This window comes from Oncorhynchus mykiss, chromosome 28 (assembly GCF_057628025.1).
Source record: "Oncorhynchus mykiss isolate SJ-2025 chromosome 28, ASM5762802v1, whole genome shotgun sequence".
Classification (NCBI taxonomy): Eukaryota; Metazoa; Chordata; class Actinopteri; order Salmoniformes; family Salmonidae; genus Oncorhynchus; species Oncorhynchus mykiss.
Window position 1 is genome coordinate 1,551,843 of NC_143049.1, and position 16,212 is coordinate 1,568,054.

General features: G+C 40.4%; 1 protein-coding gene across 33 annotated transcripts in view; it reads left to right on the forward strand.

Annotated features, from left to right (window-relative positions):
- The window catches only part of LOC110508307 (unconventional myosin-IXb), an 89,490-nt gene that overhangs the window by 72,085 nt on the left and 1,193 nt on the right, over nucleotides 1-16,212 (forward strand). For 27 of the 33 annotated variants that reach the window (XM_090225739.1, XM_036965936.2, XM_090225751.1 and 24 more), the window contains one exon: nucleotides 2,806-4,017. In XM_090225739.1, coding sequence (XP_090081865.1) covers nucleotides 2,806-2,948 — 143 coding nt within the window. In that variant the 3' untranslated portion in view covers nucleotides 2,949-4,017. Of the gene's footprint in view, nucleotides 1-2,763; nucleotides 4,018-16,212 lie in introns of those variants that run through there. The other 6 variants (XM_090225743.1, XM_090225741.1, XM_090225748.1 and 3 more) reach the window with 4 other exon arrangements.

Genomic DNA, 16,212 nt, shown 5'->3' on the forward strand with positions numbered 1-16,212 from the left:
GGGAATACAGGAGGGCACTAAGTACACACCCCTGAGGGGCCCCAGTCTTAAGGATCAGCATGGCAGACGTGGTGTTGCCTACTCTTACCACCTCGGGGTGGCCCATCAGGAAGTCCAGGATCCAGTTGCAGAGGGAGGTGTTTAGTCCCAGGGTCTTTAGCTTTGTGATGAGCTTTGTGGGCACTATGGTGTTGAACGCTGAGCTGTAGTCAATGAACAGCATTCTCACATAGATGTTCCTTTTGTCCAAGTGAGAAAGGGCAGTGTTGTGTGCGATTGAGATTGTGTCATCTGTGGATCTGTTGGGGCGGTATGTGAATTGGAGTGGTGTCCGGGAGGATGCTGTTGATGTGAGCCATGGCCAGCCTTTCAAAGCACTTAATGGTTACCGATTTGAGTGCCACGGGGTGGTAATCATTTAGGCAGCTGGTGCTCTCGTGCATGCTTCAGTGTTGCTTGCCTCGAAGCGAGGATAATAGGCATTTCGCTCGTCTGGTAGGCTCGCGTCACTGGGCAGCTCGCGTCTGGGTATCCCTTTGTAGTCCATAATAGTTTTCAAGCCCTGCCACATCCGACGAGCGTCAGAGCTGGTGTAGTTTGATTCAATCTTAATCCTGTATTGACACTTTGCTTGTTTGATGGTTCGTTGGAGGGCATAGAGGGATTTCTTATAAGCGTACGGATTAGTCTTCCGCTCCTTGAAAGCGGCAACTCTAGCCTTTAGCTCGATGCGGATGTTGCCTGTAATCCATGGCTTCTGGTTGGGATAGGTACGTACGGTCATTGTGGGGACGACATCATCAAAGCACTTATTGATGAAGCCGATGATTGAGGTGGTATATTCCTCAATGCCATTGGATGAATCCCGGAACATATTCCAGTCTGTGCTAGCAAAACAGTCCTGTAGTGTAACATCCGCGTCATGTGACCATTTCCGTATTGAGCGAGTCACTGGTACTTCCTGCTTTAGTTTTTGCTTGTAAGCAGGAATCAGGAGGATAGAATTATGGTCAGATTTGCCAAATGGATGGTGGGGGAGAGCTTTGTATGCATCTCTGTGTGTGGAGTAAAGGAGATCTAGGATTTTGGTCAAATTTGGTAAAACTGATTAAGTTTTGCTGCATTAAAGTCCCCGGCCACTAGGGAGCGCCACTTCTGGGTGAGCATTTTCTTCTTTGCTTAAGGCCTTATAGAGTTGGTTGAGAGCAGTCTTAGTGCCAGCTTCGTTTTGTGGTGGTAAATAGACTGCTACGAATAATACAGATGAGAACTCTCTTTGGTAGATAATGTGGTCTACAACTTATCATAAGGTACCTCAGGCGAGCAATGCCTCGAGACTTCTTTGATATTAGACATTGCGCGCCAGCTGTTATTGACAAAAAGACACACACCCTCGCTACCTCTGGTAAGAGGTGTCTCTGTTCTGCCGGTGCATGTAAAATCCCGCTAGCTCTTATATTGTCCGTATCTTCATTCAGCCACGTCTTGGTAAAACAACATAAGATGTTACAGTTTTCAATGTCCCGTTGGTAGGATAATCTTAATTGTAGGTAATACATTTTATTTTCCAATGATTGCACGTTAGCAAAAATAATGGAAGGCAGTGGGAGTTTACTCATTCGCCCCCGGATTCTCAGGATGCCCAATCTGCGTCCTCTTCTCCGGCGTCTTTTGTTCACGCAAAAGGCATGGATCTGGCCCTGTTCCAGTGAAAGCATGATATCCTTCTCGTCGGACTCGTTAAAGGAAAAAGTTTCTTCTAGTCCGCGGTGAGTAATCGCTTTTCGGATGTCCAGAAGTTATTTTCGGTCATAAGAGACGGTAGCAGCAACATTATGTGCACAATAAGTTAAAAAATAAGTTACACCAATGCAAAAAAAATAACAAAATAGCACAATTGGTTGGGAGAATGTAAAACGTCAGCCATGTTCTTCGGCGCCATCTTCTTCAAGAAGACGGCGCCAATCTTAGGCCTAGTTAACTGGTCTGTAACCAAGTGATGAGGCCAATGACATCACCAAACCAACTACTTGAATTCCCTACTCTTTGAAGTTTGCAATTGTAAACAACAAAAAAAACAAAAAACATTTGCACAAAACATATTTATACTTAGGATTTCACTATTCAATAGGAGTTGAAGTTCAAAAATCGGACAATGACAAATCAGGACAATGACAAATCAGCATATGAGGACTGTGTTGTATGTGCATGTGCCCAGGTGACAGCAAACTTACCGGCATCACCTCCGTCATTAGCTTTAGATCGGCCAGTCCAAGCAAATTATCGTTTGTTGTTCAAAAGGGTGACCAATTCAAAAGAAGATATACAAAAACAAAACTATGAAGAGGTAAGCCTAAACTAAAAAGGCCAAGAGGCCTCTGGTAAAAGGTAGCCAATCCACTGATTGCTCACACATGTGGACTTATCAAGGCTTCCAGCCCCTATTCTGTTGGTGCTGCCACCTGGGAATGGAGTGTGGGTGTGTGTCATGGTAGTGTGTTGCCTAACTGTGTGCTAACATTAAATGACCCCCATATCATAACACTAATCTGGTCCTAGATCTGTATGCGCTTTAGCCAACTAGTCTTCTGTAGCTCAGTTGGTAGAGCATGGTGCTTGCAACCCCAGGATAGTGGGTTTTCTATTCCCGGGACTGCCTACATGTATAATATTATATTAACTCCTCTGACTATAATTGTCATGCCCAGCACAAACTGATCTGGGATCAGCTACTATTTGACTAATCCAGAGTATCTCTACCAGGCTGTCTACTATTAGACTAATCCAGACTGGTGTCTCCACCAGGCAGGAGTGCCCTCCTAAGCCTGCTGACCTGGCCCAAAGAACTACAGCTACAGACCCCAGAGACCAACCAGATGGACAGAACCCCCAGCCCAACACCAAGGCAAGGAGCAGGAACCTCTCAGACCTGGACATCCCCTTCATAGATGAGGAGGACTAGTCTGGGTGCCAGTCTGTTTTTGTTCCATATTGAATTGTCATTCCAAACAATTGCGGTCAACTTGAGAACTAGAAATACCTCTAAAATACAGGAGTAATCAGTAGAGCTGTATTATGGCAACACAAACAAGAACCATGCACTTTCTGTACATTTTCGTGTGTGTGTGCGTGTGTGTGTGCGTGTGTGCGTGCGTGTGTGCGTGCGTGCGTGCGTGCGTGCGTGTGTGTGTGTGTGTGTAATGACCAAAGCTGCCGTGGATGTTGAATGTGGTTGTGGTTTTCTAATGAGGAAACATAATGGAATAACACAAGACACAGTGCAGTCTATTGTACCAATACATCATGAACCACAAAGGCTCCGTTTACACCGGCAGCCTAATTCAGATTTTTCTCCTCATTAATCCCAAAACTGTACTGCTTGTGTGAACACAGCCCAAGTAAAGAGATGTGCCTTTCATTTTAGCCATATACAATCTCATATTATTTTAAAGCCAAGTATTTTGGATGCGTCTTGCCTGTGAACAATACTGTAACGAGGACCAAATCATTTACATATTTTATACAAGTGCCTTGTTTGCAATGGACTACTAATATGCCACTTAGCTTGGCTTCTTCTGGTACTGTGTGAAATAAATTGTTATTTTATTTTTATTTTATTAACATAAAACGAAAGCAAGATTGTATTTAGGGTTATTAGTGGGCGTATATGTTTTTTCCCCCACGGTGTTTATGTAAAAGTGAGGGATATTTTCACCTTGGGCTGTGTTTACACAGGCAGCCAATTTCCAATATTTTATTTTTTTATATATAATTATTTTGATCAATCAGATCAACTATTTAGCCTATATTTGGGAAAAATATTAGAAGTGGACTGTATGTGTAAATGCAGCTTTGCTGTCATATGCCTAGGGCCTGCTTTTTGGTGCGGAAATAAAGCCACTGTGCTTTACCAGTATTTCCACCATTATCCTACACTAGTGTTGCTGCAGGTAGAAAATCCTAGGGAAACTTCTGTAATTGAAACAGGCTGTCTCCAATCAATGTGTATGGTTGTGCCTGTGTGTTTGGCGGGGGATCATCTGATTCAGGGGAGGCGTAGGTCTGTGAATATGAATTGCAAAAAAACTATTATTTGGCAGGGAATACTATTGTACACCTCACTTTTGCTCAAGCAGATACTCTCCAATGGATTCGGAAGTTGTTGCTATAAATGGGTCAATTAAGGGCAGTTAAAAGGGAGAGTCAATGAGTATGTTTACATGCTCACTAATAATTTGATATTAAACTGATAATTGCAGTAGGCCGAGTATGCATTAGTCATGTAAACACAGGGGTTGGGTTAAATGCGGAAGACACATTTCAGTTGAAGGCATTCAGTTGTACAACTGACGAGGTACCCCCCTTTCCTATTTGTTCTGGCAAACCCTACATACATATGGCTACAAAATACATTTTGGATCGATAATACAAACGTTTTACTGAACCTATCAAATCTAGAGGTTACTCTTCTGCCTCCTAGTGCCTGCCAATCAGGGCTAGGTCTCATGCCGGAGAGGCGGGTTTCTTTTTATTTAGGAAGACGGATCCAAATGAGGTGGGATTCAAAAGCGAATGTGAATGGTTTGTGTCCGGAAGCCATAGTTGATGAATCAGTGGAACAAGTAAGTGGGAGAGGGAATGGTTGAGGTTGGACAGGATTGGAAGGGATTTTTGGGATGGGTTTTTTTAAATGTTTGTTTTTCTTTTATTCTGAAGTCTGTAAACTGTATTCATCATGTGCTCCAGTACAGTCGGTGGCAGCATGCACCTTTAACATTTGTTTTTGCAGACCTCCATTATGGGGCCGCAGGTAGCCTAGTGGTTAGAATATTGGGCCAGTAACTGAAAGGTTGCTGGATTGAATCCCCGAGCTGACAAGGTAAAAATCTGTCGTTCTGCCCCTGAACAAGGCAGTTAACCCACTTAACTGCTAAGTTACCTGCTAGGCCGTCATTGCAAATAAGAATTTGTTCTTAACTGACTTGCCTAGTTAAATAACGTTTTTTTTTTTTTTAAATACAGAAGAAGAAAATGCAGTTATGGGACCTGAGTGAAACTAGCCACAATAGTGGAATTTGTGGTTTGACTTTAAAAGTTCCAGCAATGAAAGTGATTCAAACAGATATACAGTGCCTTGCGAAAGTATTCGGCCCCCTTGAACTTTGCGACCTTTTGCCACATTTCAGGCTTCAAACATAAAGATATAAAACTGTATTTTTTTGTGAAGAATCAACAACAAGTGGGACACAATCATGAAGTAGAACGACATTTATTGGATATTTCAAACTTTTTTAACAAACAAAAACTGAAAAATTGGGTGTGCAAAATTATTCAGCCCCCTTAAGTTAATACTTTGTAGCGCCACCTTTTGCTGCGATTACAGCTGTAAGTCGCTTGGGGTATGTCTCTATCAGTTTTGCACATCGAGAGACTGAAATTTTTTCCCATTCCTCCTTGCAAACAGCTCAAGCTCAGTGAGGTTGGATGGAGAGCATTTGTGAACAGCAGTTTTCAGTTCTTTCCACAGATTCTCGATTGGATTCAGGTCTGGACTTTGACTTGGCCATTCTAACACCACAGTCTTTTGCAGACTCCATCAGGTTTTCTTCCAGAATGGTCCTGTATTTGGCTCCATCCATCTGCCCATCAATTTTAATCATCTTCCCTGTCCCTGCTGAAGAAAAGCAGGCCCAAACCATGATGCTGCCACCACCATGTTTGACAGTGGGGATGGTGTGTTCAGCTGTGTTGCTTTTACGCCAAACATAACGTTTTGCATTGTTGCCAAAAAGTTCAATTTTGGTTTCATCTGACCAGAGCACCTTCTTCCACATGTTTGGTGTGTCTCCCAGGTGGCTTGTGGCAAACTTTAAAAACACTTTTTATGGATATCTTTAAGAAATGGCTTTCTTCTTGCCACTCTTCCATAAAGGCCAGATTTGTGCAATATACAACTGATTGTTGTCCTATGGACAGAGTCTCCCACCTCAGCTGTAGATCTCTGCAGTTCATCCAGAGTAATCATGGGCCTCTTGGCTGCATCTCTGATCAGTCTTCTCCTTGTATGAGCTGAAAGTTTAGAGGGACGGCCAGGTCTTGGTAGATTTGCAGTGGTCTGATACTCCTTCCATTTCAATATTATCGCTTGCACAGTGCTCCTTGGGATGTTTAAAGCTTGGGAAATCTTTTTGTATCCAAATCCGGCTTTAAACTTCTTCACAACAGTATCTCGGACCTGCCTGGTGTGTTCCTTGTTCTTCATGATGCTCTCTGCGCTTTTAACGGACCTCTGAGACTATCACAGTGCAGGTGCATTTATACGGAGACTTGATTACACACAGGTGGATTGTATTTATCATCATTAGTCATTTAGGTCAACATTGGATCATTCAGAGATCCTCACTGAACTTCTGGAGAGATTTTGCTTATTTTACCGTCAATATATAAAGATAGAGCGCCATATGTTAGCCTAGACCTTCAGCCTTGATTAGGACTCTTCCTTTTAAAGATAAGTCCCTCTTTAGCCATTGATTTAGCTTCTTATCGTTTTTTTTTTAATAAGAGGGTTAAAATTTAGTACGCCTCTAGACTTATGATCCTTAGTAATGGTTATGCCTGAATATAAGTTCTTCTTTCACTGGAATACCATAATATGAAGGTGTCACACAATCTTTGACAGCCATGAGTTCACAATTATTCATGTTAAGATATAGACCAGACGCTTTGGAAAAGGATTGTATCACATTGATCGATATGGGAATTTGGTTAGCATCTTTCAGAAAAAGTGTAGTATCACCAGTTGGCTTATAATAATTTATTTACCAGTTATGGAAATACTTGTACAGGACTATTATTTAAAGAATTTGTAAGAAGTTGGGTGATTAATAAAAACAGATACGGAGAGATAGGACAGCCTTGCCTAATTCCTCTCTTTAACTCAAATCTAGGTGAGGTGCCATATTTCAATTTGATAGAGCTGTTACCACTTGTATAAAGTCTTAATAGTCTTAAAGAAAAAAATCCACAAAGCCAAATTCCTCAAGGGAGTGGAAGAGGAACTGATGTTCTAACTGTGTCAAATGCTTTATAAAAATAAAAAAATAACATGAAGCTATCCTCGGTTATTAGGTCTGAGTAGTCAAGTACAGTGGGGCAAAAAAGTATTTAGTCAGCCACCAATTGTGCAAGTTCTCCCACTTAAAAAGATGAGAGGCCTGTAATTTTCATCATAGGTACACTTCAACTTTGACAGACAAAATGAGAGGAGAAAAATCCAGAAAATCACATTGTAGGATTTTTAATTAATTGATTTGCAAATTATGGTGGAAAATAAGTATTTGGTCAATAACAAAAGTTTATCTCAATACTTTGCTATATACCCTTTGTTGGCAATGACAGAGGTCAAATGTTTTCTGTAAGTCTTCACAAGGTTTTCACACACTGTTGCTGGTATTTTGGCCCATTCCTCCATGCAGATCTCCTCTAGAGCAGTGATGTTTTGGGGCTGGTGCTGGGCAACACGGACTTTCAACTCCCTCCAAAGATTTTATATGGGGTTGAGATCTAGAGACTGGCTAGGCCACTCCAGGACCTTGAAATGCTTCTTACGAAGCCATTCCTTCGTTGCCTGGGCGGTGTGTTTGGGATCATTGTCATGCTGAAAGACCCAGCCACGTTTCATCTTCAATGCCCTTGCTGATGGAAGGAGGTTTTCACTCAAAATCTCACGATACATGGCCCCATTCATTTGGATGCAACTCAGCATTCTTTGTCTTCCAAACACGACGAGTTTGGAGATCTATTTTGGTTTCATCTGACCATATGACATTCTCCCAATCTTCTTCTGGATCATCCAAATGCTCTCTAGCAAACTTCAGACGGGCCTGGACATGTACTGGCTTAAGCAGGGGGACACGTCTGGCACTGCAGGATTTGAGTCCCTGGTGGCGTAGTGTGTTACTGATGGTAGGCCATGTTACTTTTTAAGCAAGGAGATAGACCAGGTGCTTTTCAACTTTCTGTTGAGAAACTACCCATTACATTAGGAAAACTGTTGTAATGAACACGTATGAGTATGGTGGGCTGAATTTTATGGACTTTACTACCTTAAATAATACTTTTAAGATCAATTGGATAGAACAATTCCTAAGAAGACCCACTTCTATGTGGAATTTTATTCCTCATCATGTCTTCTCTACTCTTGGTGCCCTTAACTTCATGTTGGTTTGCAATTATAATATTGACAAAGTTCCAGTGAAACTGCTTTTCATCGGCAGATTTTCTTGTCATTAGAGGTCGACCAATTAGAATTTTTCAATGCCGATACCGATTTCTTGGAGGACCAAAAAGGATGATACCGATTTTAATCGGCTGAATTAAAAAAAAAATATATATATATATATATATATATATATATATATATATATATATATATATATATATATAATAATTATGTAATGACAATTACAACAATACTGAATGAACCATTTTTATTTTTTATTTTAACTTAACATAATAAATCTATTTAGTCTCAAATAAATAATGAAACATGCTCAATTTGGTTTAAATAATGCAAAAACACAGTGTTGGAGAAGAAAGTAAAAGCTCAGTATGTGCCATGTAAAAAGGCTAACGTTTAAGTTCCTTGCTCAGAACATATGAAAGCTGGTCATTCAATATTCCTAGTTCTTCAATATTCCCAGTTAAGAAGTTTTAGGTTGTAGTTATTATAGGAATTATGATGCATCAACTATTTCTCTCTATACTATTTGTATTTCATATACCTTTGACTATAAAATGTTCTAATAGGCACTTTAGTATTGCCAGCTTAATCTTGGGAGTTGATAGGCTTGAAGTCATAAACAGCTCTGTGCTTCAAGCATTGCTAATAATAATTTTGAAAACAAAACGTTTATTCTTTCAGTGAAAAACGGAACTGTTCCGTACTTTATGGAACAGGTGGCAACCCTAACATGCTGACCAGACCGGACACGTCGCGTGCGCTAGCGTCACAAAATACATTTAGAAATCCATGTTATTCAATTATTGCATCCACACTGCTTGCGCGTGCCAACGAGCGTCTGCGTTGCCAAGGGCTAAAATAGAACTCCTTTCTATTTCTGACACAGATTGCGCTGAAAGTCCTGCCTCTCCCATCTCCTCATTGGTTTATAGAAGCTGGTACCCACCTGCCATCTCCTCATTGGTTATACCCATGTGGGTGATTGAAAGACGAACTGTTTTGCAGGTCATTGTGGTAATACTATGAAAGTGTAGATGCCGATCACCATATACGTTCAAAGATGAAAACGCCTGGAAGGAGGAGAGATTACTAGAAACGATCCGGTTGCCCGTTTTATGTGTGGATTAATTGTCGGAGTAGAGGACCTTGTGCATTTCAGATAAAATAACAACTCAATGTTTATCTCAGGACAAATTAGCTAGCAACAGCAAGCTAACTAAATAGGACAAATTAGGACAAATGCTAACTAGCTAAATTGCCTTACATGTTTTATGCTTTTCGACCTGTCCCCAAATTAATGTCATTGGTTCAGAATTTGTTTTGATATTTTAACCTGCGTGTCGTGATCGCGTTTGGTGTAGGGGGACAAAATAAATGTATGCACGATAGTGCACGATGGCACGCACGCAGTCAGTTTGGGTCTAAATATTGCTGTTACATTGCACAACCTTCAATGTTATGTCATAATTATGTACAATTTTGCCAAATTAATTCGCAACGAGCTAGGCGGCCCAAACTGCTGCATATACCCGACTCTGCTTGCACTGTATGTAAGAGAAGTGACACAATTTCCCTAGTTAATCATGCCTGCTCACATTAATTTAATTTAACTACATATGCAGTTTTTTTTAAAATATACTTATGTGTATTGATTTTAAGAAAGGCATAGATGTTTATGGTTAGGTACATTCATGCATTGATTGTGCTTTTTTTGCGAATGTGCTTTTGTTAAATCATCCCCTGTTTGCCGGAGTAGGCTGTGATTCGATGATAAATTAACAGGCAGCGCATTGATTATATGCAATGCAGGACAAGCTAGTTAAGCTAGTAATATCATCAACCATTGTGTAGTTAACTAGTGATTTATGTGAAGGTTAATTGTTTTTATAAGATAAGTTTAATGCTAGCTAGCAACCTTGGCTGATTGCTGTACTTGCGTAACAGGTGGTCAGCCTGCCACGCAGTTTCCTCGTGGAATGCAATGTAATCGGCCATAATTGGTGTCCAAAAATGCCAATTACCGATTGTTATGAAAAGTTGAAATCGTCCCTAGTTAATCAGCCATGCCGATCGGTTGACCTCTACTTGCCATGGTCCTTAATTTATAAGCATAATATTTCTCCACACAGATATTATATATGGAATAATTGGGATATATTGTTAAAAAATAATTATTGTTTTTAGGATATATGTTCCGAAATAATATCCTATTGATGAGCCTACTTGTAAATGCAGAGGGTTTTTTACTTAGTTATAAGGAATTCTTATCACTTTACAAGGTAACACCTACAGATTTTGCAATTGTTTTAGATGCCATTCCCTCAGGTGTTGCTTTATTATTCAGGAATGTGTCAAGACCTGACCCTCAGAGCTTACATTCCATTAACCCTGTTGACTCATCAGTAGGAAAGATTTGTTTCTCTTTTAGTCCATTCAACAACAGAGCGATACGGACCTTGTTTCAGCAGGATGTTGTATATCATGCCTTATTGGAATTGTTTGATTGATAATATCTGTTGGGAAAAAGTTTTGATGTTGCCACACACATACCTACTTTAAAATTAAAGAAGTTTCCTTTAAAATGGTTCGTAAATATTATCCTGCCAACCACTATATGAAAAAGTTTAAAGAAAACAAACTCAAATTGTACCTTTTTGTAATGACCTCCCAGAAACGGTGTTGCATCTTTTTTGGCATTGTATTCATAAGGAAATTGAAATTGAACTATATCTTAAGACAATTAATTACTCTACTAACAAAAAAGCTGTTAGAATTATAAGTGCATGTATGTCCCTTAAGGTCCTTGTGTAATGTGATCTTGTAACCCCTAGCCCAATTGTCCTTTGTATATTATTTATATATACTTGTGTTCCCACGTGTACTTCCTGTATTGATTTGTTGTTAATAAAAATTTCAAAAAACTCCCTACTCCATTGAAATGTGAAATGGTTAAGGTAGGGTCCTTCAGAGGTCCCAAGGATACCGGATAACACTGACCTTTTTGGAGGGTGTTAGGGGTCAAACAATCTTTCGTGGGCAGATTAAACAGCAAGAACCACAACTTCGTATACTACTTTATGCAAATTAGGTATTTACACTAATTTGTATGTACGGAATATTAAAAGCATGTTAAGGCAATTCATTTAAAGTAAGGTGGTCATATTAACATACATTGATGTTTTATGCAGAACTGAGAGCTTGTAACAATTTCCTAAAGCAATACTAAATAATTATGAATTTAGCTAATTAGTTAGTGAATTGCAACGTCCCATTCACTTCAATGGGACATTTTTTTTAACGCTTCTGCACTTTTAAACTAGACACACTAAAGTGTTTTACTTTTGCAGAGAGAGTTCTCTCTTGATGGGCACAGTAGTAGTTAAAACATGTTCCAGGAATACTGCAGTTCCAGTACTGCCTATAACACTTCATGTGCTGTTACTGTAATATCTGCATATTCAGTGCATTCAGGAACTTTGTCCACATTTTGTTACGTTACAGCCTTATTCTTAAATGGATTGAAATAGTTTTTTCCCCTCATCAACAGGATTATACAAAAAATACATGAAACAAAAACTGAAATCAACATTTTCTTAAGTATTCAGACCTTTTACTCAGTACGTTGTTGAAGCATCTTGGCAGCGATTACAGCCGCACGTCTTCTTGGATATGATGCTACAATCTTGGCACACTTGTATTTGGCGGGTTTCTCCCACTCTTCTCTGCAGATCCTCTAGAGCGCTGTCAGGTTGGATAGAGAGCGTTGCTGCACAGGTATTTTCAGGTCTCCAGAGATGTTTGATCGGATTCAAGTCTGGGCTCTGGCTGGGCATTGAGACTTTTCCCAAAGCCACTCCAGCGTTATCTTGGCTGTGTACTTAGGGTTGTTGACCTGTTGGAAGGTGAACCTTCGCCCCAGTCTGAGGTCCTGAGCGCTCTGGAGCAGGTTTTCATCAAGTGTCTCTCTGTACTTTGCTCCTTTCGTCTTTCCCTCGATCCTGACTAGTCTCCCTGCCTCTGAAAAACAGCATGATGCTGCCCTGCTCATTCTTCACCGTAGGGATGGTGCCAGGTTTCCTCCAGACGTGACGCTTGGCATTCAGGCCAACCTTGGTTTCATCAGACCAGAGAATCTTGTTTCTCATGATCGCGGAGCTCTACAGACAATTCCTTTGACCTCATGGCTTGGTTTTTGCTCCGACATGCACTATCAACTGTAGGACCTTATATAGACAGGTGTATGCCTTTCCAAATCATGTCTGATCAATTGAATTAATCACAGGTGGACTCTAATCAAGTTGTAGAAACATCTTAAGGATGATCAATGGAAACAGGATGCACCTGAGCTCAATTCCGAGTCTCATAGCAAAGGTTCTGAATACTTATGTAAATAATATACTTCTGTTTTTGTATATAAATAATAATAAATTCGTTAAAAATCCTACAATGTGATTTTTCAGGATTTTTTTCTCATTTTGTCTGTCATAGTTGAAGTGTACCTATGATGAAAATTACAGGCCTCTCTCATCTTTTTAGGTGGGAGAACTTGCACAATTGGTGGCTGACTAAATACTTTTTTGCCCCACTGTAGTAGGGTACATAATGTACAGACTGTAGAGACAACACATGCGTTTACGTTTGAGTCATGTAACAGACACACTTATCCAGATTGACTTACAGTAGATCAGGGTTAACTCTGTCCTAGAGACCTCGGGGGGTGCACATTTTGGTTTTTGCCCTAGCACTACACAGCTGATTCAAATAATCAACTAATCATCAAGATTTGATCATTTGAATCAGCTGTGTAGTGTTAGGGCAAAAAACAAAACGTGTACTGCTTAGGGCCCCGTGGACCGAGTTTGGGAAACTGCAGTAGAGAGTGCATACATTTTTCATACTTTTTGTACTGGTCCCTGTGGGAATCCAGCCCACACCCCTGGCGTTGCAAGCGTCATGCGCATGACCCCCTCATGCTAGACTAAACACAACCTGGGCTCAAGTGTGACTCACACACACCTAAGCCCAACTGCTCCCCTCCCTTGCTTAGGGATACATACAGTTGGGATGTACCGGTGACTTAGGGATACATACAGTTGGGATGTACCGGTGACTTAGGGATACATACAGTTGGGATGTACCGGTGACTTAGGGATGCATACAGTTGGGATGTACCGGGGACTGCCAAAATAAAGGAAACACTTGAGTGAATGAGGGATACAAGGTGTATTGAAAGCAGGTGTTTCCGCACAGGTGTGGTTCCTGAGTTAATTAAGCAATTAAAACATCCCATCATGCGTAGGGTCACATATAAAAATGCCCAGTTGCCATTTATTTTGGCTACCATGGCTAGAAGGAGAGATCTCGGTAACTTTGGTCCTTTGAGACGCCTCTTTGTGTCAGTTCACCAGATCTCAACCCAATTGAACACTTCTGGGAGATTTTGGAGCGGTGCCTGAGAGCGTTTTCCACCACCATCAACAACACACCAAATGATGGAATTTCTTGTGGAAGAATGGTGTCACATCCCTCCAACAGAGTTACAGATAGTTTATGCCAATGCCCATTGAAGCTGTTCTGGCAGCTCGTGGTGGCCCAACACCCTATTAAGACACTTCGTTAGTTTCCTGTACAATACATGCTCATTGCTCACCCCGCCCATGATCAGGGTAAACTACAACTGAAATGTTTCATCATGTGTTGGTCATTGTTGCGTGTCCTGTTATTGATGATGCATGCTGTGATTTTAAAAAAAATCAAAAATTGGGTTTAATGAAGCAATACTCAATTCTACTCTCATACAGTGCCTTGCGAAAGTATTCGGCCCCCTTGAACTTTGCGACCTTTTGCCACATTTCAGGCTTCAAACATAAAGATATAAAACTGTATTTTTTTGTGAAGAATCAACAACAAGTGGGACACAATCATGAAGTGGAACGACATTAATTGGATATTTCAAACTTTTTTAACAAATCAAAAACTGAAAAATTGGGCGTGCAAAATTATTCAGCCCCTTTACTTTCAGTGCAGCAAACTCTCTCCAGAAGTTCAGTGAGGATCTCTGAATGATCCAATGTTGACCTAAATGACTAATGATGATAAATACAATCCACCTTTGTGTAATCAAGTCTCCGTATAAATGCACCTGCACTGTGATAGTCTCAGAGGTCCGTTAAAAGCGCAGAGAACATCATGAAGAACAAGGAACACACCAGGCAGGTCCGAGATACTGTTGTGAAGAAGTTTAAAGCCGGATTTGGATACAAAAAGATTTCCCAAGCTTTAAACATCCCAAGGAGCACTGTGCAAGCGATAATATTGAAATGGAAGGAGTATCACACCACTGCAAATCTACCAAGACCTGGCCGTCCCTCTAAACTTTCAGCATGTCGTTCCACTTCATGATTGTGTCCCACTTGTTGTTGATTCTTCACAAAGAAATAAAGTTTTACATCTTTATGTTTGAAGCCTGAAATGTGGCAAAAGGTTGCAAAGTTCAAGGGGGCCGAATACTTTCGCAAGGCACTGTAACTATAAGGTGTGACTGCTCATGAGAAACCACATACACAGCCTACCGCAGAGCCTTACATTACGATGTAATGTCTTTCATCAATATCTCAGATCTCTGATTTAGTCTCTGAGCCACACCTGCCACTAAACACAAGTGAAGGGGGAAAAATCCATACAGTTACATATCGGGATATTATTTTTGACGATGTATCGTTTTCACAATATCACAATATTATTTTTGCGCTAGTTGGTTGTACCTGCACCAAAGCCACTATTTTTCCTTCATAGCTGGTTCTCCATCTTCTTTTTAAATAGGGAGCCAAATTTTTTTCAGCACTTAATTTCCATGACTGATCAAAACTTGTTTTCTCATTTCTCTCTCGTATCCTTCTGCAGCAGACATATGGTGAGCAATGTGTTTGCAACATTGAATCGCAATAAAATCACAGTACATATAGAATTGTGAGTTTTGTTACACATTGTATTGTCACCAAAGTATCATGATAATATTGTATCGTAAATCCTCTGGCAATTCCCATCCCTACTTTAACACAAGTTCATTATACGTTTATCTGGATAAGAGAGTCTGCTAAATGACCTAAATGTATGTGAATAATCCCCTCCCCCCAACAGGACTGTTTAATGCATTATAATGCATTCATAATGACTGGTTATAATGCATTCATTCCTCCCACCCCACCCCTTCATAATGCTCTCCTAAGCCCAACCAGACTACCAGGGAGTGACATTTCCCAACAAACAGCTCCACAAACAGCTATGAATAATTGAATTGATAATCAAATGTTCAGGGCCTGATAATGCAGTCTTTGTTGTGGGAATGAGAGGCTCAGTGTCGACAGATGATACTTGGCTGAGCAATATGAAAAATAAATCAAGTAGTGTATCAAGGTGTCTTTTGCTTTTGAAAGGGCTTCTCAAAGGGAGTGGGAGAGAGAAGGTTAGTGAGTGGTTGTTGTTCGACTATAGATGTTGTAGACACACATCCGGGCACACACGACTCCCCTCAATGGAGGGACTAATCATATCAGACAAAATATATAGTGGTGAATATGAATTGAAAATGCATTGTTTGTGTTCAGGACCATGAGATCTGTTTTTCATCCATTTCCTAGAACCTTCTAAATCAACTAGATCTACAGCCCACATTATGGACAGTTTCAAATTATTTGTTTGAAGTCAGTGCTATGTGTTGTTCATTAGAGTGTTTCTTACTGGACAAGTTCAGATACCTCCTCATTTCACTCCATTTCAGACTGTTTTCTTCGGTTTCGCACCTATTGAACACGACCCTGGTCTGTGTGGAGGGTTAGTCTAAGCACCTTATTCTGACTAAGAAAATCTGTTCCACTTACTGGATATCCCAGGGGGTGGTTAACATTTGCGTGTTGGGTTAATCAGAGAGCAGTGGAAAGAGACGCTGGCTTCACTGTTTCCACTCAGGT